The sequence below is a fragment of the Salvelinus alpinus genome, chromosome 27 (assembly GCF_045679555.1).
Source record: "Salvelinus alpinus chromosome 27, SLU_Salpinus.1, whole genome shotgun sequence".
Taxonomy (NCBI): domain Eukaryota; kingdom Metazoa; phylum Chordata; class Actinopteri; order Salmoniformes; family Salmonidae; genus Salvelinus; species Salvelinus alpinus.
This window is the reverse complement of record NC_092112.1, coordinates 35722731-35748626: the sequence shown is the minus strand read 5'-3', so window position 1 is coordinate 35748626 and position 25896 is coordinate 35722731. Positions and strand designations below refer to the sequence as shown.

At 43.8% G+C, this 25896-nt stretch overlaps 1 protein-coding gene across 4 annotated transcripts; it reads left to right on the top strand.

Annotated features, from left to right (window-relative positions):
* On the top strand, positions 1-25896 carry LOC139556474 (protein sel-1 homolog 1-like). 4 transcript variants are annotated; one of them, XM_071370464.1, is made up of 22 exons: positions 1-513; positions 761-804; positions 1112-1316; positions 1907-2074; positions 2816-2921; positions 4711-4873; positions 6580-6633; positions 7141-7200; positions 7320-7401; positions 8362-8516; positions 9381-9437; positions 9758-9826; positions 9982-10059; positions 10483-10545; positions 13410-13497; positions 14531-14679; positions 22073-22238; positions 22872-22949; positions 24008-24180; positions 24262-24390; positions 24649-24868; positions 24923-25896. In XM_071370464.1, exons 1-22 carry the CDS (start codon positions 339-341, stop codon positions 24964-24966), a joined length of 2526 nt encoding a protein of 841 aa, XP_071226565.1. In that variant the 5' UTR covers positions 1-338; the 3' UTR covers positions 24967-25896. The 4 variants fall into 4 exon arrangements, with proteins under 4 accessions (XP_071226565.1, XP_071226564.1, XP_071226563.1 ...); XM_071370463.1 differs by having other exon boundaries at positions 24649-24886; XM_071370462.1 differs by having other exon boundaries at positions 22875-22949; positions 24649-25896.

Genomic DNA, 25896 nt, shown 5'->3' with positions numbered 1-25896 from the left:
TAGGAAGTGGTGTTCAAGGGTCAGGGGTTGCTAGCTGTTGTCTTAAACTGCGAACGATATTAGCTAAGTACAGCTGATCGTTGGTATTTATTAACAAGCTTCAAAGACCAGGAACACGTACATATAACTACCTGACGAAATATTTATATCAAAGCATAGCGAAGCCTACCGGCGTTAACGTTATAGCTTTTGTTTAGCTAGCATGTTAACTTTAGCTGTTAGAAAGCATTAGTTTTTTTTTTTTTTTAAAGCTGCACCTTCCTTTCAATTATTATTTATTTAGTGGGCTTTGTCCTCAGTTCGTGGGCTTTGTCCTAATGAATGTTAGTTAGCAGCGTATGCACGAGAAGAGTAATCCTGTACTTGAATGTTTAACATTAGCCACGGAGCTAATTTTGGTAATTAGCTGGCTAGCAATCGTTAGCTTGTTATCTAAAGGGTCATTAAATACTACGAGGATGATTTTGCCTATGGTGATTCTCCTAATAGTTTTCTCACACGGAACAACAGCTGGTAAGTAAAAATAAAAAAAGTCAGCCAGGTAGATGTCAACGTTGAAACTATTTGACAGATTGTGTAACGCAAGTGCTGGCTAGCATTAGCTAGCAAGCTTGTCATTTTCTGAGGCACTAACGTTAGTTATCATTACTGTCAGCAGGGAAGTGCTTTATTCTACGGAGTCGTTCTTTGGATGAATATTGTTTGTCAGCTGATGCGCAATACCTAATCAATTACTATTTTCTTTGTTGTCTTTCTGCAGATGAAGAGCCAGAGGGGAATAATGATCATGCTCCTGAATTGAAGGTAGTTAGCTGTAAACATGAACCTGCATTGCCCTTTTCTATTGCATTTAGACATGGAAGTAGGCCTACCTATCGTTTTCCAAGTTTATATAAGAAGCTGTTTGGTATCATGCAAGCAAAAATATAGGTTAGCATCATAAATGGCAAAAGCAGATTTGCTTTGCAAAGAACCAACCATAAGAAAACACGCGTATAGCCTTGATCTCACTCAAATCCACTAACCTTCAAGCTAATGACAATATAATAAGTGAAGTTATTACATCATGTAACCCCTCCATCCCCTCATATTGCTTGTTTTCCCCTTCTAGTCTTACCATGAGCCCAACTCTGAGGAGGATGAGGTCCCAGTAGGTGCCAGGATTGTAGCAGGAATGGTGACTTCCCCCAGGGAGGCCTCGCAGGCCGAGGGGGAGAGAAGACTCGATGGTGGGGTCCAGGAAGGTGGGCTGGAGGGGGAAGAGAAGGAGGACTTGCCCACTCAACCTCCTCCCGTCGAGGAAAGGCCTAAAGAGGGTAAGGATCCGTAAGATAGCCTTTATTGGCCAGGTGTCACTAGTGGCCATTGCAGTTTGATTTCTATGACTTGTCTGTCTTGACTAATAAAATAATTGCGGAATGTTACATGAAGTGTCATATCTATGTAGTAATTAATTATGAGATCTGTCTGCAATCCACTGAAAGTTTCACTCCATAGATTTCAGCTACCCCACATTTATACCTCTAGAACTGAGAACATTGAGAAATTGGGACAAACTAAGCTTTGCTGACACCTGGCCTTGAGCATGGCAACAATGCAATGTCTTTTTGAACTTGTGCTCAGTGAAACCGTTGGCCCTCGTGGGAAATTAAAACACGCTTGCACCTGTGACATCTCTGAAAGTACTCTGGTGAAGGGTATATGCACCATTTGGCCACTACTGTAGGGTTTATTTCATAATTTAACCAGAATGGTTCAATCTTTAGCATAACTTAAAACAGATTTGAGCTTCAATTTGTTGATGTTTTCCACATACATGTTAATCACCATCCATCTGCTTCCTGTCAGTGTTTTTGCTTAAACATACCACCCTGCCCCTACCACCTGTGATTTTTGGTTGATGCAGTTCCTGTGGTGAATGGTGGCACAGCCAACGGGAAGCCCTGTCTCTTCCCCTTCCTCTTCCTGGGGAAGGAGTATATGGACTGTACTACCGATGGACGGGGGGACGACCGCCTGTGGTGCGCCACCACCTACGACTACGACAGGGACAAGAGATGGGGCTTCTGTGAGAGTAAGTCTCCCTTAAAGCATACACGTGTTAAAAAAAAAATATTATTGTTTTTTTACCCACCCTGTTTCTCTGCCTTAGAGGGACTCGCACATGGACACACCACTTATGTGGCTGAAACAAATTGTCCTTGGCGGATGAATAAAGTTGCTTTGTGTTTAGGGTTGCAAAACTACCTGCAATTTACCAAAGTTACTAGAATCTTTGGTGATTTATAGTTGAATAACTTTTAAAATAATGCATTCATGTGTGTTCATTTTTTTATATCTGTCCATATTGTCTGAGTTTCTAGTGGAAATAACCTAATTATTTTAAATTCACTTTTCAATGAAGCAACTCTTCCAGCTATTGTAATTTTTCATAACTGCCACCAGTTTGTTGACAAAACATTTACAAAGACATTTTGACATAGTAAAATAAGTGTGTAAATATAAGGGATATTTCATAATGAAACCCTCATATTCAACACCAATGGTATATTTAGGATGTTTTACAGCTTTGCCATTCTATTTTTTTAAGAATAATTTTATTATATATTTTACATGTGATAAGACCACACAGAGGGCCAGAAATAAGATACTTGTGATAATCTGAAGTACCCAAAAAGGCCACTAGATTCCATTTGATAAAATTCCCCCCAAAACCTTGAAAGTTACAAAAAATTCTGGTAGTTTACTGGTAAACTTAGGAACTTACCAGAAATATACCCTCCCTTTGCAACTCTAGTTGTGTTGTATATTGTAGCGGAGGAGCAGGTGGAGCAGAGGCATCTAGCGGAGGAGACCGAAAAGGAGTACCAGACAGCCCTCCGCATGATCAACGGAACCAACCGGAAGAGCCAGAAGAAAGAGTGAGCTCTCCTTCTCCTCTTTATTGTCTCATCTACAGTGTTCACCTTAATGTTCATAAGTGCGCTTGCTGACAGCAAGAACACTCTAGAAATCTCACATAGTCTTATCGTTCTTCCTCTTGCTTAAGAGATTCCCTAAAAACACCCCACTTCAATACAGCTATGACTTTTTTGTAGCAGGTTAGTGTCTTCATTAGGTCCTAATCTATGGATTTCACGTGACTGCAAATACAGATATGCATCTGTTTAAAAAAAAACATTTAAAAGGTAGGGGCCGTGGATCAGAACCATCTGGTGTGAACTCCATTTTCCTCATGCAACAGGACACATCTCCTTCGCAAAGAGTTGATCAGGCTGTTGGTTGTGGCCTGTGGGAATGTTGTCCCACTCTTCAGTGGCTATGCGAAGTTTCTGGATATTGGCGGGAACTGGAACACGCTGTCGTACACGTTGATCCAGAGCATCCCAAACATGCTCAATGGGTGACATGTCTGGTGAGTATGCAGGCCATGGAAGAACTGGGACACTTTCAGCTTCCAGGAATTGTGTACAGATCGTAGCGACAATGGGGCCGTGCATTATCGTGCTGAAACATGAGGTGATGGCGGCAGATGAATGACACGACAATGGGCCTCAGGATTTCGTCACGGTATCTCTTTGCATTCAAATTCCCATCAATAAAATGCAACTGTGTTTGTTGTCCATAGCTTATGCCTGCCCATACCATAACCCCACTGCCACCATGGTACACTCTGTTTACAACGTTGACATCAGCAAACAGCGCGCCCTCACGACACCATACACACAGTCTACCCGGCACAGTTGAAGTAAGGATTAATCCGTGAAGAGTACACTTCTCCAGCTTGCCAGTGGCCATTGAAGGTGAAGTTGTTACAATGCCAAACTGCAGTCAGGTCAAGACCCTGGTGAGGACAACAAGCGTGCAGACGACCTTCCCCGAGATGGTTTTTGCAGAAACTCTTCAGTTGTGCAAACCCAGTTTCATCAATCCCGCATGGTGAAGAAACCGAATCTGAAGATCCTGGGCTAGCGTGGTAACACATGGTCTGCGGTTGTGAGGCCGGTTGGACATACTGCCAAATACTCCAAAATGACGATGGAGGCGGCTTATGGTAGAGAAATGAACATTAAATTCTCTGGCAACAGCTCTGGTGGACATCCCTGCAGTCAGCATGCCAATTGCACGCTCCCCCAACTTGAGACATCTATGGCCATTGTGTTGTGACAACTGCACATTTTAGTGTCCTTTTATTGTCCCTAGCACAAGGTGCACCTGTGTAATGATCATGCTGTTTAATCATCTTCTTGATATCCCACACATGTCAGGTGGATGGATTTATCTTGAAAAAGGACAAATGCTCACTAACAGGGATGTAAACAAATTGATTCCTTTGTGCATGTGAAACATTTCTGGGATCTCTTACTTCAGCTAATGAAACATGGGACCAACCTTTTACATGTTTAGTTTATATCTTTGTTCAATATATTTAGGATTGCCATAAACGGGTTGAATAGTTATTGACTCTTGACATTTCAGCTTTTCATTTTTAATGTCTAAAAACATAATTCCTCTTTAACATTATGGGCTGTTGTGTCTATCTGTCCAGTGACACAAAATGCCAATTTAATATATTTTCATTTCAGACTGTAATACAACAAAATGTGGAAAAGGTCAAGGGGTGTGAATACTTTCTGAAGGCTCTGTACATCCACAGCACCTTTTTATTTACTCAACCTTCCTCCTATTCTTCATCTTATTCCTCACCAGGTTGTATGAGAAGCTATTGAAGGTTGCCGGCAAGGGCCACCACAAGGCCATGGAGAAGGTGGCCTATGCCATGCTGTTTGGGGACTACATGGCCCAGAACATCCCCAAGGCCAAGGAGCTGTTTGAGAAGCTGGCCCTGGAGGGCTCCCCCAAAGCTCAGATGGTAATGGTACATTCCTATTTAAACTTAATGGATCCAGGGTAGTCTCATTGACCACGTTTACATGTGCATCATATTCCGGGTTGTAGCTCATGTCCCGCTTAATGTCTTATTTGGAATAAGCTGTTCAAGTATCCATGAATAAACAGAATATTCCTAATTGACGTTCATATGGGTTAAATGGAATAGTTACTGAAATATGGACACTGACTAGGTCTATAACCTCTCACATGTAGCGTTATATAATATTAACTCCTGCATAATTATACATTTCTTGCAGTAAAATGATACAACAGAAGATAAATGTTATTTTTTTCCTTCTTCCCATTCAGCATCACTTGAGAAATGCCTGTGTAATGTGTTTTCTTTGACACTGTTATGCAAGCAGACAGTATTTGCGCCCAAGATGAACTGAAGTCTTATCAGAAACGTGTTTCATTGTTTTCTCAGCTTTACATTTCCTTAACCGTCAACTGATGACATTTGGACATTTTGCACAGAACCCAGCTTTCCATTGTTTTGGAGTTATTGCATTTTCTCCCTGGTCCCTAAATAGAAAAAGGCAAATTTAGCTGTGTTAAATAGGTTACTAATGCATTCATTCTATCAATGTAAGACATTCTGGTGAGCACTACTTTATTTAGTCTTCTAGGGCAACAAGTTATGACAGAAGAGAAGCTGCACGTATCTAACTATAGTTGACAAACAAATGGCCTTACCAAATGTCCGTAAATATAATATGGCCTACCAAATGTCGGAAATCATAAGTTGTCTAAATTAGGGTGAAAGTAGGCTGTACGGAGCATGAGAAAAATATATTATGGAATTATGGTGGATCGAACTGTGCAAGTAGCCTACTTAAAAAAAAAAAAAGTGATTTGTTTGACAAAATGGAAACATCATCACAATAATAACAGGATATTGGTCAGCATGTAAACATGGTCATTGAGACAATGGGGTTTCAGGTTGTCTCCAGGCGATTGCGAAGTAGCATTGGCACAATGACTGGAAGTCTACGGGATAAGATGGCTTTGCGGCCCGCACGTGTGATTGGTTGTAAGATCATTGCGGCCCGCACGTGTGATTGGTTGTTTACATCACACCACCACGTGATTTGGTCGATTGTATCTCACCACTGCCAACAATTGGTCTGCATGGCTAGCTAATGCAGAGTAGATTCTCCATATGACGTTGAGAAATAGTGCATTGTGGGGAGTTTAAAGGTATCTGGAAGTAAGTTATATACACACACAAATAAAAAAGTTATAGGTAACCAGATCGTGACTACAACTAAGTTACTTAGTCTTTGACCACACTGTTACTTTGGTGAGTAAAATCTCATGCTTCCTACCATTTAATTGCCCAAATCTCGCACTATCCCTACAACTGTAGTTCTATTGGGACATTTACACATCCTCTGTAGCTGCTTATTAAAGCTACAGCCACGTAGATTTTGTGTTAAAATATATGATTGACCTTGTTTTTCAATGGGAGTCATTTGTTGATGGATGATGAATAACAGAGTTGATTGTCCGTCAAAAAAAGCCCAATGACAGTCTTTTTACGTATGCAACTCGCTTAAAAGAAGTTGACAGACTTGAATTTAACTTTTGACGGACAATTGTTGAATGCATATAAGATTTCATCTGTGTTCATGCATCTCTGTGTGGTTGTAGGTAGCCTAACGCTCCACCTTGTACTTCCTATAGGCACTTGGCTTCTTGTACGCTGCCGGGTTAGGAGTGAACTCCAGTCAAGCGAAGGTACCAACACCCAGCCTCTCCACTTTCTCTCCCCAAACCTCTCCTTTTCCCATGTAGCCTATATACTGATCAAAAGCTCTGTTTGTTCAGAGGTAGCTTTTGTAGTAGAGCAGGGCGACATGGACACGCATCCATATTACGATAAATTGACTGAATTATAATAAGTAGAAGCATGAGTTTATAACATTACAGTGCACCACAGTTATTTAAATAAATACAAATATTACCCTTAACTATTACTACTTTAAATGTTGTAGCTATCAATTGTCCAGTTTAACAATCACTGATATTTGCAAACTTACTTGATTTCAAACTTCACATTACTCTAGTAGGGCCCTATAGGTTATTTATCGTAATGAACGATATCAGCAAAAAGTCCACGATAAGTTGTCAGTTTGGTTGGTGTTGATTATGTTTGGTTTATCGTCCCAGCTCTATTTCCTAGATGATGTCAAAGTTGGCTGCTAAGCCTGGAATGTAAAGCATAACCCTCCAACTCTGTTTCAGGCGTTGGTTTACTACACCTTTGGGGCTTTGGGCGGGAACCTGGTGGCTCATATGATTCTGGTGAGCTACTTCTGCTCTTTGTACCTTTGAGTAGAGAAGCCTTATAATGTCTCTTGTTCTTCCTGGATATACTGAATAATGATTTACCTTTCCGTCCTTTGCTATTGTTCTCTCTTTAGGGATACCGATACTGGGGTGGTGTGGGCGTACCCCAGAGCTGCGAATCAGCACTGACGCACTACAGACTGGTGGCCAATCACGGTAGGAGGCCACCCCCTCTCAACCAATGAACGTCTTTCACTGTCTCAGATGAGTTCGTCTCAGTAGCTAGGTTTCTATACAATAGGTGACAGATTTTCATGTGAATATTCTAAATTCGGCATAAAAACAATTTGTTTTCATCATATAACCTTGTTGCGGATAAAACGTAGTGCATAAAAAAAATATACTGTTGCGGTTAAATTCCCATGTACCAAATACAAGTTCAATGGGTTTCCATCGCATTTTCAACTCTACGGATGGTTCTGCCACCAAAAGTGTTGTGTAATTTAACAAATGTGCTCACTATGGTCTTGGCACGTGTGCTCTAGCCAACAGCTCATGGATACAGTGCAGATGATGAGATTATGAAAAAAATAGCAAGATTATTTTTGTCAAATGGCAGGCAAGCATTGATCATCATGTCACCAGAATAATAACCTATTTATTGTCTGGGAGCATCAAGCTCATCACGGTGCACTTTCACCACCCTGTGACTTTCTCGTAATTTTATTTCCTCTGTAGCCTAATAAACTACATGCTTTCCAGAGTCGTAGTGGGAGGACCACGCAGCATATCATCGCATGACTCCAAGTTTACTTAGCATAATACATTTTACAGACACAAAAAAGATCCCATCTTGTCTAAAGCATTTTGTCGACATTTGGAGAGTTTACCGACAAATTTGCTGTTTCCATCAGGCCTGTCGTGAAATGTTTTATCCGACATGTACTTGACTCGCATAAAAAGGTTGGATGGAGACCTGGTTAGTGTTTTGAATTGAGAAGACCTGCATTTGAAAAGCCCTAAATTGTAGGTGCTGCAAACTGACTAACGAAAAGGAAAGGCTGCATTCAAAAAGTCACTTTTTGATTCACAGAGCAAGATTTGAGTCCTGAGGCTTTCCTTAGGTGTTACGCAAAGAGCAGGGAGTTTTTCATTCTTTCTCTCCTTAACCTCCAGTGGCCAGTGACGTGTCCCTGACTGGGGGCAGTGCGGTGCAGAGGGTGCGTCTACTGGACGAGGTGGAGAACCCGGGCTCTACCAGCGGCATGCTGGAGGAAGACCTGATCCAGTACTACCAGTTCCTGGCTGAGAAGGGAGATGTACAGGCCCAGGTTAGGGTTCAGATGGGGCACACTGCTCTTACGAGGTTTTTTATTTTTCTGCATAGGAAATTCTTTAGGATTCTTTGCGATGGAAAAGGCATTCCGGATCAACTTGAATGACTAAAACTAAGTATAAAGTATGTAGAAAAAGATAATGGACCTATATATATATTTTTTTTATAATGTGATATTTAAGATCTAACTATATAAAATAAAGGCCAGAGGTGTCGAATTCAATCGCAGCACGGGCCATATTGGGGAATAAACAACATGCATATAAATGCCACCCAAACTGGACATCGTTAAAAAAAACATTTAAATGGTTCCTCATAATGCCCACTTATGAACGTACAGTATGAACGTGTACTGGCTGGCTTGTAGGTGGGTGGGTCTGGGAGGAGGGGTATGTGGCAATGCACTGCCATTTGGTGCGCAGGATGTTGGCAGAGCTTGCTGGGACCTGTAGTACAGTGTGCTGGGGGCTGTATGGAAGTGGGCCAAAATGAATTGACAACCCAAATCCAGACTGCGCAATGATATAAATGTCACTAGCAAGATGGCCCGCGGGCCTTGTGTCTGACATGTGAGCTAGACAGTCAGGGAGAATGGAAAATTCCGTAAATGATGAGTTCAGGAGTATATTTGGCAGCAAGGCATTATACCGTTCCTCGTGGGAGTTAATGGAAATATTCTAATTATCTAATTTTAAAGTTTCTCTGGTGCTTGCATGAATATAGCAAGATAATGAGTAAGCGGGTAATGATTGAAAAGCTGGGCCCTGGTCAAAAGTGATACACTATGTAGGGATTAGGGGGCCATTTGGTATTCCGACGTGGCGTTTCGTGCTATGACCCCATGCTTTGCTCCCAACAGGTGGGACTGGGCCAGCTGCATCTGCACGGTGGTCGGGGGGTAGAGCAGAACCACCAGGTAACCTTTCCCTGACCCATTTTCAACCTTGTTCAAACACTACAGGTGTAGGATCTTAATTTGATCACCCTGTGCAGGAAATGTAAAACTTGTAGTGTATTTGAAGTTTAAAAAGGCTTCGGAAGTTTGTCATATCCACTTAGACATTTCAGACTTGATTTTCCCTTACAAAAAATGTATCAACCCTAAAAAACAGTTATAATTCACATTTCCTGTGGCTGCATGATTATTTTCATGCTGTAGCAAACTGGCTCAAATTAAGATCCTACATCTGTCATGCTCACTCCTGTATTTAGTGTGGATGTTTTTTTTGTCGACAGCGGGCCTACGATTACTTCAACCAGGCCGCGAATGCTGGGAACACGCACGCCATGGCCTTCCTTGGGAAGGTAAGATTATTACATGATCTTATAGGCCTGTAGCACTGTGGAGAAATAAGCAAGTATCTCTACCCTTACTCTGTGGCTGTGCTACCTTTCAGTGGTTTCTCTTACTCTGTTTTCATTTGTTCTCTTCACTCTCTTTTTCTCTCACTATCTTTCAGATGTACTCGGAGGGCAGTGAGTACTTGTCTCAGAACAATGAGACGGCCCTGCAGTACTTCAAGAAGGCCTCCGACCTGGTGAGTAACCAAACCTTGACTAGAATGGACATTCTATATCTGTGGTCCAACCATGGATTGTTAGGCATCCATAATAATATCTATATAGCTCTGTTTGGTTCCTTTTTACTATTATCAAACCATTCACTCATATGGATATCTTGCACAAAGCCCACAGTGTCTGTACTGAATGTAACAATTACCAATATAACAATCCACTGCTTATAGTGGTCAAACTGTTAGACAGAAACATTCCTATACTGTACATATATTTTCAATGCACATGCTATTTCAGGATCAATCTGTTATATTAATAGTAACATTTTAACAGGTTTATATATGTGGTTCTTTAAAGAGTGCACTATTATTTTCAATACTTATTGTTGTGTCTTGGGTGGTTTCTGTCTCTTTTTGATGTCGTTACTCGCTGTTCTTGTCCCCTAGGGTAACCCTGTTGGGCAGAGTGGGCTGGGCATGGCGTACCTGTACGGGAGAGGTGTGCCGGTGGTGAGTGACCGCTCTCCCTCTGCAATTCTACACACTTTGCTATGGGGTGGAGACAAATGTTTGCAGTTTTTAATATTCTATCTGCGTGAGAGTGACTAACAACATCAATCGGGGCCACCGGTTGGTAATTCGACTATGATTACTTCAAGTTTAGATAGCTGGCCGCTAGACTAACTTAACCAATCTAAAACATATTAGCTGTCAGTAGCTTTGTTTCTATGAACTTGCACAATATTATTTTTAGTTTTTGTTGTTGTAGACATTTAGACCGTTTGCATAGAGAATGTAGGCGACAATTGCCTGCTAGGGTGCGTTTCCATTTAACTATCTTGTGTTGATAAAAACAACTGGACGTAATAACGTCACACCCAAAAACAAATAAAATGGAGTAGTTGAAGGGTTTGCCCATTTAGTCAAATTGCGTATTAATAAATTGGCGACTGCCTGTGTGCCCTCCCACCGATCTTTCATGTCTCAGGTAACCTGCGAAAGCCAGCATGGATAGAATACAATTATTGACCAATATTTGCTGTATTTTAATAATTATCATGTGCCAACGTATCGCCACGGTCCGTGCCATGAACTTGCACTTCTGTAGATCTGTAATAATTGGAGGTTGAAACTTGCATTCAGAAAAGCAAGGCGAAGTAATTCGGGCATTCTTGAAAGTCAGGACAATCCTTGTCCTGCAATTATTTTTATAGTTACATTTCATTTTGCAAGCAGCAGGCATTTAGAATGAAATGTGGAGTGTAGCTTACAGTTAAATGATATCACGTGCCCTGCGTACCTTCAAAAGTATTCAGCAATAATTTCTTTTTTCACATTACTCTAGTAGGACCCTATAGGTCATTTTTCAAGTTTCCATTTGTCACAAGTTTAACAAAAGAAAAGTACACCCCTGTCAATTGAATAAAAATGCTGTTTATCTTTACTAAATTTCTCCTATATCTGCTGTTACCATAATGCAATTATTATTTTTGCGACATTGCCTTTGTCAAAACAAACCTGGGTCAATGGACACCTGCCTACTGACTGACATAGCAAGAGAGAACTGCTGATGCACATCCAAATTTGCACCTTTTTTGTATTTTACTATTCTAATTCTCAACAGTAAATTGAGACCCCCACTTTAATAAAAAAAAAATTTGGGGGGTGGAATTGATCGATCAGCCAGTTGCCTATCCCTGCTTTGCACTGTGGTTACATTCCTAAATTCAGCTTTTGTAGACATTGGCATAGGCAATAGAATCCAGCAGCCCTGTACTGTAGGTTTACAGTGCATTCGGAAAGTATTCAGACCCCTTCACTTTTTCCACATTTTGTTACCTTACAGCCTTATTCTAACAAGGATTAAATGTCATTTTTTAACACACACTACCCCATAATGACAGAACAGAAACGTTTTTTTTATTTTTTTATTTTTACAAATGTATAAAAAAAAACGTACCTTATTTACCTAAGTATTCAGACCCTGTGCTATGAGACTTGAAATTTTAGCTCAGGTGCATCCTGTTTCCATTGATCATCCTTGAGATGTTTCTACAACTTGATTGGAGTCCAACTGTGGTAAATTCAATTGATTTGACATGATTTGGAAAGGAACACGTCTGTCTATATAAGGTCCCACAGTTGACAGTGAATGTCAGAGCAAAAACCAAGCCATGAGGTCAAAGGAATGTTTGTAGAGTGCCGAGACGGGATATCTGCAGCATTGATGGTCCACAAGAACACAGTGGCCTCAGTCATTCTTAAATGGAAGACGTTTGGAACCACCAAGACTCTTCCTAGAGCTGGCCGCCCAGCCAAACTGAGCAATTGGTGGCGAAGGGCCTTGGTCAGCGAGGTGACCAAGAACCCAATGGGCACTGACAGAGCTCCAGAGTTCCTCTGTGGAGATGGGAGAACCTTCCAGAAGGACAAGCATCTCTGCAGCACTCCACCAATCAGGCCTTTATGGGAGAGTGGCCAGACGGAAGCCACTCCTCAGTATGAGGCACATGTTTGTGAAAAGGCACCTAAAGGACTCTGCCCTTTAGCCCAGAGAAAAAAGATTATCTGGGCTGATGAAACCAAGATTGAACTCTTTGGCCTAAATGCCAAGCGTTACGTCTGGAAGAAACCAGGCACCGCTCATCACCTGGCCAATACCATCCCTACGGTGAAGCATGGTGGCAGCATCATGCTGTGGGAATGTTTTTCAGGGACTGGGAGACTAGTCAGGATCGAGGAAAAGATGAGCAAAGTACAGCGAGCTCCTTGATGAAAACCTATTCCAGGACCTCAGACTGAGGTGAGGGTTCACCTTCCAACAGGACAACGACCGTAAGCACACAGCCAAGACAACGCGGGAGTGGCTTCGGGACAAGTCTCTGAATGTCCTTGAGTGGCCCAGCCAGAGCCCGTACTTGAAACCGATCGAACATCTCTGGAGAGACCTGAAAATAGCTGTGCAACGACGCTCCCCATCCAACCTGACAGAGCTTGAGAGGATCTGCAGAGAAGAATGGGAGAAATCCCTAAATACAGGTGTGCCAAGCTTGTAGCGTCATACCCAAGAAGAGTCGAGGCTGTAATCGCTGCCAAAGGTGCTTCAACAAAGTACTGAGTAAATGGTCTGAGTACTTATGTAAATGTGATATTTCCTTTTTTTTATTTTATACATTTGCAAAAATTTCTGAACCTGTTTTTGCTTTGTCATTATGGGGTGTTGTGTATAGATTGAGGGGGGTACAATTTAATCAATTTTCGAATAAGGCTGTAACGTAACAAAATGTGGAAAAAGTGAAGGGGTCAGAATGCACCGTATGTCGGTATTTCCTGTGTGATTTACACAATTTTGTGTGTGTGTCTCCATCCTCCAGAATTACGAGTTGGCACTGAAGTACTTCCAGAAAGCAGCGGAGCAGGGCTGGGTGGATGGACAGCTTCAGCTGGGCACCATGTACTACAGTGAGTGCGTGCATGTGGGACTGTGTGTGTGTGTGTATAGGCCACCCTTTTTTTTCTGTTGTTGTATAGTGTAAAGCAGCCTTGTCACTTTTGGTTTCCTGGAAGTGCAATGTTAGTTGCCCACCAACATTCTGCTCCCAACTCTGCACTCTCCGCAGCAGGGGTGTTATCAGCGGGGTGTCAACGGCCACTCATGAAATATGATTGGCCACCCTTAGTGACACCCCATTCTCATTGGGTCAGAGCGCTGTCAATCTGGTTCAGAACAAATTCCCTCACTGGAAAATGATGTCTTGTTTTTCTCTTCACAAAACTACCACTAACAGGTCCTGATCATCATCATAAAGGGGAAACATTTTAACAAATACGCCTATCTAACGCAACAATGTTGTAAAGTTAGTAAGAAGGGATATGCACCTTTTCAAATGATTTTCTACGGATATAAAGCGCTCCGCACATCATCGTTAACAGCTGATTACAGAAATGATTGCTGTTGATATGCAGTCATTGTCAATTGTCTACTTGAGTTGCGAGGTCATTTTCTAAAAGAAAGACTGCATTCTCCATTATGAGCCGCAACTCGCACTACTGAAACGGGTGTCTTTCTCGTCAATACCACTGTTCACCGTTTGCTCCTGTGTCAGCAGGGTGTTATTCCCTTTCTAATGAGAGTTGAGACATATAGTAACAACATTAAACAGCTAAAAGTCTTTCATTTTTTTAACCAGTACATACCCCCATTTGACATGTTTTATTTTGCCCTGTATTTGATTTGTGAGCTTAAATTTGTTAAACATGAAACAAAGTAGGCACCTAGACCATTAAATAAAATGCATCGTAGTTTAAGCCAATTTTCAATGCTATTTGTGATAGAATTTGCTGATTTCTCATGGCCACCCATGACTGGTTTTGGTCCCCCCTTGGCCACCCCATAATTGTTTTTATAGAAATGCTATTTTTATTCTCTTGCACACCATTTTTCTTTGTTGGGTATCTCACTCACTTTTGTCTATCTATTCCTCTTCCTCTCCAGATGGCATCGGGGTGAAGCGTGACTACAAGCAGGCCTTCAAGTTCTTCAATCTGGCCTCGCAGGCAGGGCACATTCTGGCATTCTACAACCTGGCCCAGATGCACGCCACAGGCACCGGCGTGCTGCGTTCCTGCCACACCGCCGTGGAGGTGAGCTAGCTAGCCTTTAGCTAGCTGCTGTACATACAGTGCATTCAGAAAGTATTCAGACCCCTTGACTTTTTACATTACTGCCTTATTCTAAAATTGTTTACATCGTTTTTCCCTCCCTAATCAAGCTACAATACCCCATAATGACAATGCAAAAATAGTTTTTTAGACATTTTGGCAAATTTGATAAACAGAAATATTTCATTTACAAAAGTATTCAGACCCGTTACTCAGTACTTTGTTGAAGCACCTTTGGTACCAATTACAGCCTTGATTCTTCTTGGGTATGACACTAAGCTTGTCACCACTGTATTTGGGGAGTTTCTCCCATTCTTCTCTGCAGATCCTCTCAAGCTCTGTCAGGTTGGATGAGGAGCGTTGCTGTACAGGTATTTTCAGGTCTTCCAGAGATGTTAGATCGGTTTCAAGTACGAACTCTGGCTGGGCCACTCAAGGACATTGAGACATGTCCTGAAGCCACTTCTGCATTGTCTTGGCTGTGTGCTTAGGGTTGTTGTCCTGTTGGAAGGTGAACCTTCGCTCCAGTCTGAGGTCCTGAGCATTCTGGAGCAGTTTTTCATCAAGGATCTCTCTGTACTTTGCTCCGTTCATCGTTTCCTTGATCCTGACTAGTCTCCCAGTCCCTGAACTTTTTATTTTATTTTTCTATATCCCCACGCTGCCACCACCATGGTTCACCGTAGGGATGGTGCCATGTTTCCTCCAGACGTGACGCTTGGCATTCAATCTTGTTTCTCACGGTCTGAGAGTGTTTAGGTGACTTTTGGCAAACTCCAAGGGGGCTGTCATGTGCCTTTTACTGAGGAGTGGCTTCCGTCACCATAAACGCCTGATTGGTGGAGTGCTGCAGAGATGGTTGTTTTTCTGGAAGGTTCTCCCATCTCCACAGAGGAACTCTCGAGCTCTGTAAGAGTGGCCATCAGGTTTTTTTGTCACCTCCCTGACCGAGGCCCTTCTCCCCCGATTGCTCAGTTTGGCCAGGCGGCCAGCTGTAGGAAGAGTCTTGGTGGTTCCAAACTTCTTCCATTTAAGAATGATGGAGGCCACTCCAAATGCCGGAGACATTTTTTTGGTACCCATCCCTAGATCTGTGCCTCGACACAATCCTGTCTCGGAGCTCTACGGGCAATTCCTTCGACCTCATGGCTTGGTTTTTGCTCTGACACGCACTGCCAACCGTTGGACCTTATATAGACAGGTGTGTGCCTTTCCAATTTTTTTTTAAATTTTATTTCACCTTTATTTAACCAGGTAGGCTAGTTGAGAACAAGTTCTCATTTGCAACTGCGACCTGGCCAAGATAAAGCATAGCAGTGTGAACAGACAACACAGAGTTACACATGGAGTAAACAATAAACAAGTCAATAACATGGTAGAAAAAAAAGAGAATCTATATACAATGTGTGCAAAAGGCATGAGGTAGGCAATAAATCGAATAATTACAATTTAGCAGATTAACACTGGAGTGATAAATCATCAGATGATCATGTGCAAGAAGAAATACTGGTGTGCAAAAGAGCAGAAAAGTAAATAAATAAAAGCAGTATGGGGGGTGAGGTAGGTCAATTGGGTGGGCTATATACCGATGGACTATGTACAGCTGCAACGATCGGTTAGCTGCTCGGATAGCAGATTTTTAAAGTTGTTGAGGGAGATAAAAGTCTCCAACTTCAGAGATTTTTGCAATTCGTTCCAGTCGCAGGCAGCAGAGAACTGGAAGGAAAGGCGTCCAAATGAGGTTTTGGCTTTAGGGATGATCAGTGAGATACACCTGCTGGAGCGCGTGCTGCGGGTGGGTGTAGCCATCGTGACCAGTGAACTGAGATAAGGCGGCACTTTACCTAGCATAGCCTTGTAGATGACCTGGAGCCAGTGGGTCTGACGACGAACATGTAGCGAGGGCCAGCCGACTAGGGCATACAGGTCGCAGTGGTGGGTCGTATAAGGTGCTTTAGTAACAAAACGAATGGCACTGTGATAAACTGCATCCAGTTTGCTGAGTAGAGTATTGGAAGCTATTTTGTAGATGACATCGCCGAAGTCGAGGATCGGTAGGATAGTCAGTTTTACTAGGGTAAGTTTGGCGGCGTGAGTGAAGGAGGCTTTGTTGCGGAATAGAAAGCCGATTCTTGATTTGATTTTGGATTGGAGATGTTTGATATGAGTCTGGAAGGAGAGTTTGCAGTCTAGCCAGACACCTAGGTACTTATAGATGTCCACATATTCTAGGTCGGAACCGTCCAGGGTGGTGATGCTAGTCGGGCGTGCGGGTGCAGGCAGCGAACGGTTGAAAAGCATGCATTTGGTTTTACTAGCGTTTAAGAGCAGTTGGAGGCCACGGAAGGAGTGTTGTATGGCATTGAAGCTCGTTTGGAGGTTAGATAGCACAGTGTCCAAGGAAGGGCCGGAAGTATATAGAATGGTGTCGTCTGCGTAGAGGTGGATCAGGGAATCGCCCGCAGCAAGAGCAACATCATTGATGTATACAGAGAAAAGAGTCGGCCCGAGAATTGAACCCTGTGGTACCCCCATAGAGACTGCCAGAGGACCGGACAACATGCCCTCCGATTTGACACACTGAACTCTGTCTGCAAAGTAGTTGGTGAACCAGGCAAGGCAGTCATTAGAAAAACCGAGGCTACTGAGTCTGCCGATAAGAATATGGTGATTGACAGAGTCGAAAGCCTTGGCCAGGTCGATGAAGACGGCTGCACAGTAATGTCTTTTATCGATGGCGGTTATGATATCGTTTAGTACCTTGAGCGTGGCTGAGGTGCACCCGTGACCGGCTCGGAAACCAGATTGCACAGCGGAGAAGGTGCGGTGGGATTCGAGATGGTCAGTGATCTGTTTGTTGACTTGGCTTTCGAAGACCTTAGATAGGCAGGGCAGGATGGATATAGGTCTGTAACAGTTTGGGTCCAGGGTGTCTCCCCCTTTGAAGAGGGGGATGACCGCGGCAGCTTTCCAATCCTTGGGGATCTCAGATGATACGAAGGAGAGGTTGAACAGGCTGGTAATAGGGGGTGCGACAATGGCGGCGGACAGTTTCAGAAATAGGGGGTCCAGATTGTCAAGCCCAGCTGATTTGTATGGGTCCAGGTTTTCCAGCTCTTTCAGAACATCTGCTATCTGGATATGGGTAAAGGAGAAGCTGGGGAGGCTTGGGCGAGTAGCAGCGGGGGGGGCGGGGCTGTTGGCCAAGGTTGGAGTCGCCAGGAGGAAGGCATGGCCAGCCATTGAGAAATGTTTGTTGAAGTTTTCGATTATCACGGACTTATCAGTGGTGACCGTGTTACCTAGCCTCAGTGCAGTGGGCAGCTGGGAGGAGGTGCTCTTGTTTTCCATGGACTTTACAGTATCCCAGAACTTTTTGGAGTTAGAGCTACAGGATGCAAATTTCTGCTTGAAAAAGCTGGCCTTTGCTTTCCTGACTGACTGCGTGTATTGGTTCCTGACTTCCCTGAACAGTTGCATATCGCGGGGGCTCTTCGATGCTATTGCAGTTCGCCACAGGATGTTTTTGTGCTGGTCGAGGGCAGTCAGGTCTGGAGTGAACCAAGGGCTATATCTGTTCTTGGTTCTGCATTTTTTGAACGGAGCATGCTTGTCTAATATGGTGAGGAAGTAACTTTTAAAGAATGACCAGGCATCCTCAACTGACGGGATGAGGTCAATATCCTTCCAGGGTACCCGGGCCAGGTCGATTAGAAAGGCCTGCTCGCAGAAGTGTTTTAGGGAGCGTTTGACAGTGATGAGGGGTGGTCGTTTGACCGCGGACCCGTGGCGGATACAGGCAATGAGGCAGTGATCGCTGAGATCTTGATTGAAGACAGCAGAGGTGTATTTGGAGGGCAGGTTGGTCAGGATAATGTCTATTAGGGTGCCCATGTTTACGGATTTAGGGTTGTACCTGGTGGGTTCCTTGATGATTTGTGTGAGATTGAGGGCATCAAGCTTGGATTGTAGGACTGCCGGGGTGTTAAGCATATCCCAGTTTAGGTCACCTAACAGAACAAACTCTGAAGCTAGATGGGGAGCGATCAATTCACAGATGGTGTCCAGGGCACAGCTGGGAGCTGAGGGGGGTCGGTAGCAGGCGGCAACAGTGAGAGACTTATTTCTGGAGAGATTAATTTTTAAAATTAGAAGTTCGAACTGTTTGGGCATAGACCTGGAAAGTATGACAGAACTTTGCAGGCTATCTCTGCAGTAGATTGCAACTCCTCCCCCTTTGGCAGTTCTATCTTGACGGAAAGTGTTATAGTTGGGTATGGAAATCCCAGAATTTTTGGTGGCCTTCCTAAGCCAGGATTCGGACACGGCAAGGACATCAGGGTTGGCAGAGTGTGCTAAAGCGGTGAGTAAGGCAAACTTAGGGAGGAGGCTTCTGATGTTGACATGCATGAGGCCAAGGCTTTTTCGATCACAGAAGTCAACAAATGAGGGTGACTGGGGACATGCAGGGCCTGGGTTTACCTCCACATCACCCGAGGAACAGAGGAGTAGTAGGATGAGGGTGCGGCTAAAGGCTATCAAAACTGGTCGCCTAGAGCGTTGGGGACAAAGAATAAAAGGAGCAGATTTATGGGCGTGGTAGAATAGATTCTGGGCATAATGTGCAGACAGGGGTATGGTGGGGCACGGGTACAGCGGAGGCAAGCCCAGGCACTGGGTGATGATAAGAGAGGTTGTATCTCTGGACATGCTGGTCTCAATGGGTGAGGTCACCGCATGTGTGGGGGGTGGGACAAAGGAGGTATCAGAGGTACGGAGAGTGGAACTACGGGGTCCATTGCAAACCAAAACAATGATAATGATAACTAGCCTGAACAACAGTATGCAAGGCATATTGATATTTGAGAGAGACATACAATAAGGCATAAAGTGATTGCAGGTCTTGATTGGGAGAGCTAGCTAAAACAACAGGTAAGATAACAGCAGCAATAACAGGGTGCTAGTCTAACACAGCAACAACAGGTAAAAATGGCGACGACTAGGCAGAGAGGGTCGGATTAACTACACACAGATCCTGAGTTAAAGCACAGAGCCGACAGATAAAACACAAATAAACAGAATGGAGTACCGTGAATTAATGGACAGTCAAGCAGGCATCAGCTATGTAGCCAAGTGATCATAGTGTCCAGGGGGCAGCCGTAGATGGAGCAGGGAGGCCTCCACTAAGCTAGCACGCGGCGTTTAAAGTTAGTAGCCCGGGGGGTGGTCTGCTCAGATGGAGGGGGTCTGCTCAGACGTGGTCGTGTCGACAGAGAATCCAAGCCGGATGGCGATGGCGAAAGAGAGGTTGTGAATTGTAGAATTGTGTTTGCTAACTGGTGCTAGCTTCGTGGCAGTGGCGCTAGCTGCGCTAGCTGCAAGCTAGCTGTGAGGATCAGAAGTAGTGGCTCAGGGATTACGGCAGGAATCCGGCGTTGTTGTCGAGAGACAGTCCGATGCTGGTAAATTGGTGAGTAATATCCAGGCTAATAACAGGGCTGGTGTCTGTGCAGAAGGTAAAGGCTGCTAGCAGCGGCAAAAAATGGCTAAATTAGCTTGTAGCTGATTTAGACCAGTTGTGATGGATTGGCAGGGCTCTGTGTCGGCAAAAAAAGGTCCAGTCCAATTGGCAAAAGAGGTATTGTAGCCCAAGAATTCGCTGGTAGACCTCTTCGGCTAGCCGGCAGATGGGCCTAGCTCGAGGCTAGCTCAAGGCTAACTGGTGCTTGCTTCGGGACAGAGGTGTTAGCCAGTAGTAGCCACTCGGTTGCAGCTAGCTAGCTGTGATGATACGGTGTAATTGTCCAGAGCTTGCGTCAGGAATCCGGTGATGTGGTAGAGAAAAAGCAGTCCTATATGCTCTGGGTTGATATCGCGCTTGCAGAGTGGCAGGTATTGGCCCGAGCTGAAGCTGGCTGTGTCCGAGTTAAGGGTGAAGACCGCAGCAGTGGCTAACTGACTACTAGCTAGTAGCTAGTTATCTGGCTAGCTTCTGATTGGGGTTACGGTTCTAAAGTATAAAAAATAGCAGGTCCGTACCACATTGGGTGAGGCGGAATGTAGGAATGTATATTCAGTTCCTAGATGGAAAGTGAAATTAAAATATATACGAAATGTATACGAAAAATACGAGGACTATTTACACGGGACAAGACAAGACAAACACACGTCCGACTGCTACGCCATCTTGGATTCCTCAAGACTAAATCATGTCCAATCAATTGAATTTGCCACAGGTGGACTCCAATCAAGTTGTAGAAACATCTCAAGGATGATCAATGGAAACAGGATGCACCTGAGCTCAATTTCGAGTGTTATAGTAAAGGGTCTGAATACTTATGTAAAGAAGGTATTTCTGTATTTTATTTTTAATACATTTGTACACAGGAAAAATATTTGATCAATTTTAGAATAAGGCTGTAACCACAAAATGTGGAACAAGTCAAGGGGTCTGAATACTTTCCGAATGCACTGTAATTGGCTAGCTACAGCATTAGCCATTAACTAGTCATTTAGATAGCGCTCTATAATTGGAAAGCTGTAGGATTAGCAATTAGCTAGCTAGTTCAGAGGCCCAGCGCTTCAGTTAATTAGCCTTTAAGTATCAAGCAACCCTGCTACACTAGCCACCTTGGAGCTAGCCGTTAGCTAGCCTTTCACAGTTTATTAGCTTTTCGTTAGCTGTGCATTAATCGTCATTATAAACTGTGTGTTTCGAGCCCTGAATGCTGATAGCCATGGTATATCAGACCATATACCATGGGTATGACAAAACATTTGTTTTTACTGCTCTAAATACATTGGTAACCAGTTTATAATAGCAATAAGGCATCCCAGGGTTTGTGGTATATTGCCAATATACCACAGCTAAGGGCTGTATCCAGGCACTCCGCATTGTCCCTAAGAACAGCCCTTAGCCGTGGTATATTGACCATATACCACACCCCCTCGGGCCTTATTGCTTAAATAAGCCATCTGTTAACCTTTATCCATTAGATCAATGCATTAATCACCAGTTAGCTGTCTTCTAGCTAGGCATGAACCAATTAGCCACCTGTTTAGCAATTTATTGTCCTCCATTAGCCGCCATTCAGCCATCCATTAGTTAATTATTTAGCCATTTACTACTCGGTGTCAGTCATTGTCTAGCCAAAACCTACTTACCCATTCCTTAGCCATTGATCCACAACCAGGTTCGGGTACATTTTTATCCTCCCAATGGTAAAAGTTCAAATCAGGAGTTGTGTAATCAGATCCTAGATCTGTGATTATGGGCAATTTCTACCTCGAATTGCCTTAACAGCCCCTTTTGTTCTTGTCTCTCTGTGTTTCTAACTGCATGTGTCTGTGTCTTCATATTTGTGTCTGTGGGCAGCTCTTCAAGAATGTGTGTGAGCGTGGGCGCTGGTCGGACAGGCTGATGGCAGCCTACGGCAACTTCAAGGACGGCGACATGGACGGGGCGCTGGTGCAGTACCTGCTGCTGGCCGAGCAGGGATATGAGGTGGCGCAGAGCAACGTGGCCTTCATCCTGGACCAGCGTAAGAACAAATACACAGTATTTGTCATAAGAGTCCACTAGATAGCTGACAGGGGAACTGTTTTGAGTTCCGTACTGTTTAGCAGCAACCATCTCGGAACCTCAGCCCAGTTCTGTTTCTCCCCCTTCTCCCTGAAGTGTGCACTTGTTCACTCCCCCGCAAGGCTTCAAAAGCATTTGGATTGCAGTAAGCATGGGCAAAAGGGAGCCATGATCCTTCCTTTTTAAATGAATGAATGAAGGGAGGGGAACAACTACACGCTTCGCGAGAAAATTTGTTTCTATGTACATTGGTAAGACACCAATGCTTCCACTTACCTCTGTCACCAGAGAGCACTGTGACCCTATAACATGTGAACCAAGCATATGGCCTGGGGACGGTCTGTGGCCCGCCATCTGTTGTAATGTGTTCCGAACGCTAATCACTGGAAGGCAATGAATCCCCTGTGGTTGTTTAGATATGAAGAAATTGCTACACCATGCCAAAACAATCAATTTCTTTGTGCAGCTCTTCTGATATCTATTTACAGACATGACCTTTGTGAATGCGTTTTAATAAGCACTTCCGATGATATTAAACCATTTGGTACCATTTTCTATTTGAACCGTGTGTGCGTGCGTGTTTCGTTTTAAGTAGAGGAGGCGCAGATCTTCAACGAGAACGAGACATACCCTCGAGCCCTCCTCCATTGGACCAGAGCAGCAGCACAGGGTTGGTTGAGCCTCCTTCATAAATCACCCTTCCATATTTTTGCTGTACTGAGCGGCCATCTTGTCTTTGTACCCTTCAGTAATTGTAGGGGAGGATAGTTGGATGATGCTGGGGGACACTGTATCTTCAACTGTGTTGCCCAGGGCCAAGCTTTTCAAAACATTTCATCCAGATCAAAATGATCCTGAGTTGTGTTAAATTCTGCTTCCCCTTCAGATGTGGTCCCTCATATTTAGATGCATTTTTAAGACAAAAAGGAAGGATCCCATTATATGCTAAAACAAAGATCATGGTATATGAGCCCATGATATTTGGTTTGAAAAACTGGGCCCGGTTTATACAGTGGCTAGGATAAAGCTTGGGGACTAGCACTTCTACGGTTATGGTACTAACTAACCAGTGGTGGAAAAAGTACCCAATTGTCATACTTGAGTAAAAGTATTGATAACTTTTTAATAGAAAGTTACTCAAGTGACAGTCACCCAAAATACTACTTGAGTAAAAGTCTAAAAGTATTTGGTTTTAAATATACTTAAGTATCAAAAGAAAATGTAATTGGTAAAATATGCTTCAGTATCAAATGTAAAATTATATATAATTTCAAATTCCTTATATTAAGCAAAGGGTTTAATATAGAGAGTGCCCTTTTCTTCTTTAAAAAAATGTAAGGATAGCCATGTGCACACTCCAACACTCAGACATGATTCACAAAATATGCATTTGTGTTTAGTGAGTCTGCCAGAACATAAGCAGTAGGGATGACCACGTGTTCTCTTGATAAGTGTGTGAATTTCACAATTTTCCTGTTCTGCTAAGCATTCAAAATGTAATGAGTACTTTGGGTTGTCAGGGGAAATTTATGGAGTAAAAAGTACAATATTTTCTTTGGGAATGTAGTAAAGTAAAAGTTGTCAAAATATAGTACACATACCCCAAAAAACTACTTAAGTAGTACTTTAAAGTATTTTTACTTAGTACCAGTGGTGTAAAGTACTTAATGTGTGTACGGTTCCCGTACTGACTTGTGTGTGTGCTGTATGTTCAACTTTGTTACCCAGGTTATACAGTGGCTAGGATAAAGCTGGGGGACTACCACTTCTACGGGTACGGTACTGACGTGGACTACGAGACCGCTGTCATCCACTATAGGCTGGCCTCGGAGCAGCAGCACAGCGCTCAGGCCATGTTCAACCTGGGCTACATGCATGAGAAAGGCCTGGGCATCAAACAGGTTGGCACCGCACATAAACAAACTCATTCATACACACATGCAACCCTATAAGTCTAACCCCTTACTTTCCCCCTCCTGTAGGATATCCACCTGGCCAAGCGTTTCTACGACATGGCTGCCGAGGCTAGTCCCGAAGCCCAGGTGCCCGTCTTCCTGGCTCTGTGTAAACTGGGCCTGGTCTACACCCTGCAATACCTGCACGACCTCAACGTGAGTGTACAGTACAGAGCACTTCCTGGATCCGGTGCCTCTGGGAGTTTCATTTCCCTGGTTGTTTCCATTTCAACTCATGGGGGCCAGGCTCAATGTTTGAGGCTAACTTAATTTATTACATTTGTACAGGATTCATGGGATTGTACTATGTTTGTTCAATGTAGTCAATGCTCTCTCTCTCTCTTTCTGCTCCCTCTGACCTCCCCTCTCTTTCTCCCCTCCCACCCTGTATCATCCTCCCTCCCCCTCCACCAGATGAGTGAGGTGGTCAGTCAGGTGGACCTGGACCAGCTCCTGGGCCCTGAGTGGGACCTCTACCTAATGACGGTAATCGCCCTGCTGCTAGGCACCGTCATCGCCTACCGCCAGAGACAACACCAGGCAATGCCCCCGCAGCCCCCTCCTCCCCCAGCCAGGCCTGCTCAGGAGCAGGCCCAACCTGAGGCCCAGGCCCAACCTGAGGCCCAGGCCCAACCTGAGGCCCAGGCCCAACCTGAGGCCCAGGCCCAACCTGAGGCCCAGGCCCAACCTGAGGCCCGGGCCCAGCCCCAGGCCGAAGAGGCGCAGCAGTGAGAGATAGAGATGGAGTGGGAAGAGAGAAAGGGAAGGCGATATCCTGATCCATACCCTCTACCTCTTCTCTGGAGGGTTGGTGGGTAAAGGCAGACTAACTTGCTCCCATCTTGGGCACCACCTTTTCCCTCCTGACTCCGGCATGTTGACCACAGACTGTAGGCTACTGAACAGGCCAGACTCGCCCTACTTAACTCTCCGTCTCTATCAATGCTCTCAGACCTCCCAAGTTGAAGAATGAAGAAAGGAATCGGTGAGAGGGAGAGTGGAGCAGGTTGATGGACAAGGCCATGGAACAGAGGCTGTAGAAAAGACAATATAGACTCAACCTCTTAGTGTGTGACTCAGGGTACCGGCAGCAGAATCACTTCTCAGAACTAGCCACACGGGGCAATCGAGGCATCTTCTTAATTATCGTCCGATCTGGGAATGAAACTGTCTTGTTTTGGGCGCTCTAGTAGAGATTAAGCTTTGGAAACAATGGCCAGATTTTTTTCTGCTTTTCCTTTTCAGATTTTACGTATGAGTTTAAGGTTACAAAATAAGATTCCAGATGGCTACACAAACCTTGCAATACCAACATATTCGTCAGGTGGCAGCAATCAGAACTGGGCACGTGAAGTCATCTTCATCTCCTTGTCTTTAGCAAAATGTTTTCACAAATAAGTTTTGTTAAGAACACATTTTGTAAGCATGTTCTGTTCATAAACATTGATTCTTTATCAAGCTAGTTTTTTCAAGCATGCTTTTGTCAGCACATTTGCTTGATTGGCAAGCGTTAAAGCTTTTTGTGTGCAAATATTTCTTTAGCAAACATGCATTGTTTGTCTTTCAATGCAGACGTTTTCTTCAGGATCTTATTTTGTTAGCGAATATGCTTTGTTAGCACATGTGTTGAACTAATGAAGTAAACATAAAACTGCTCATTTA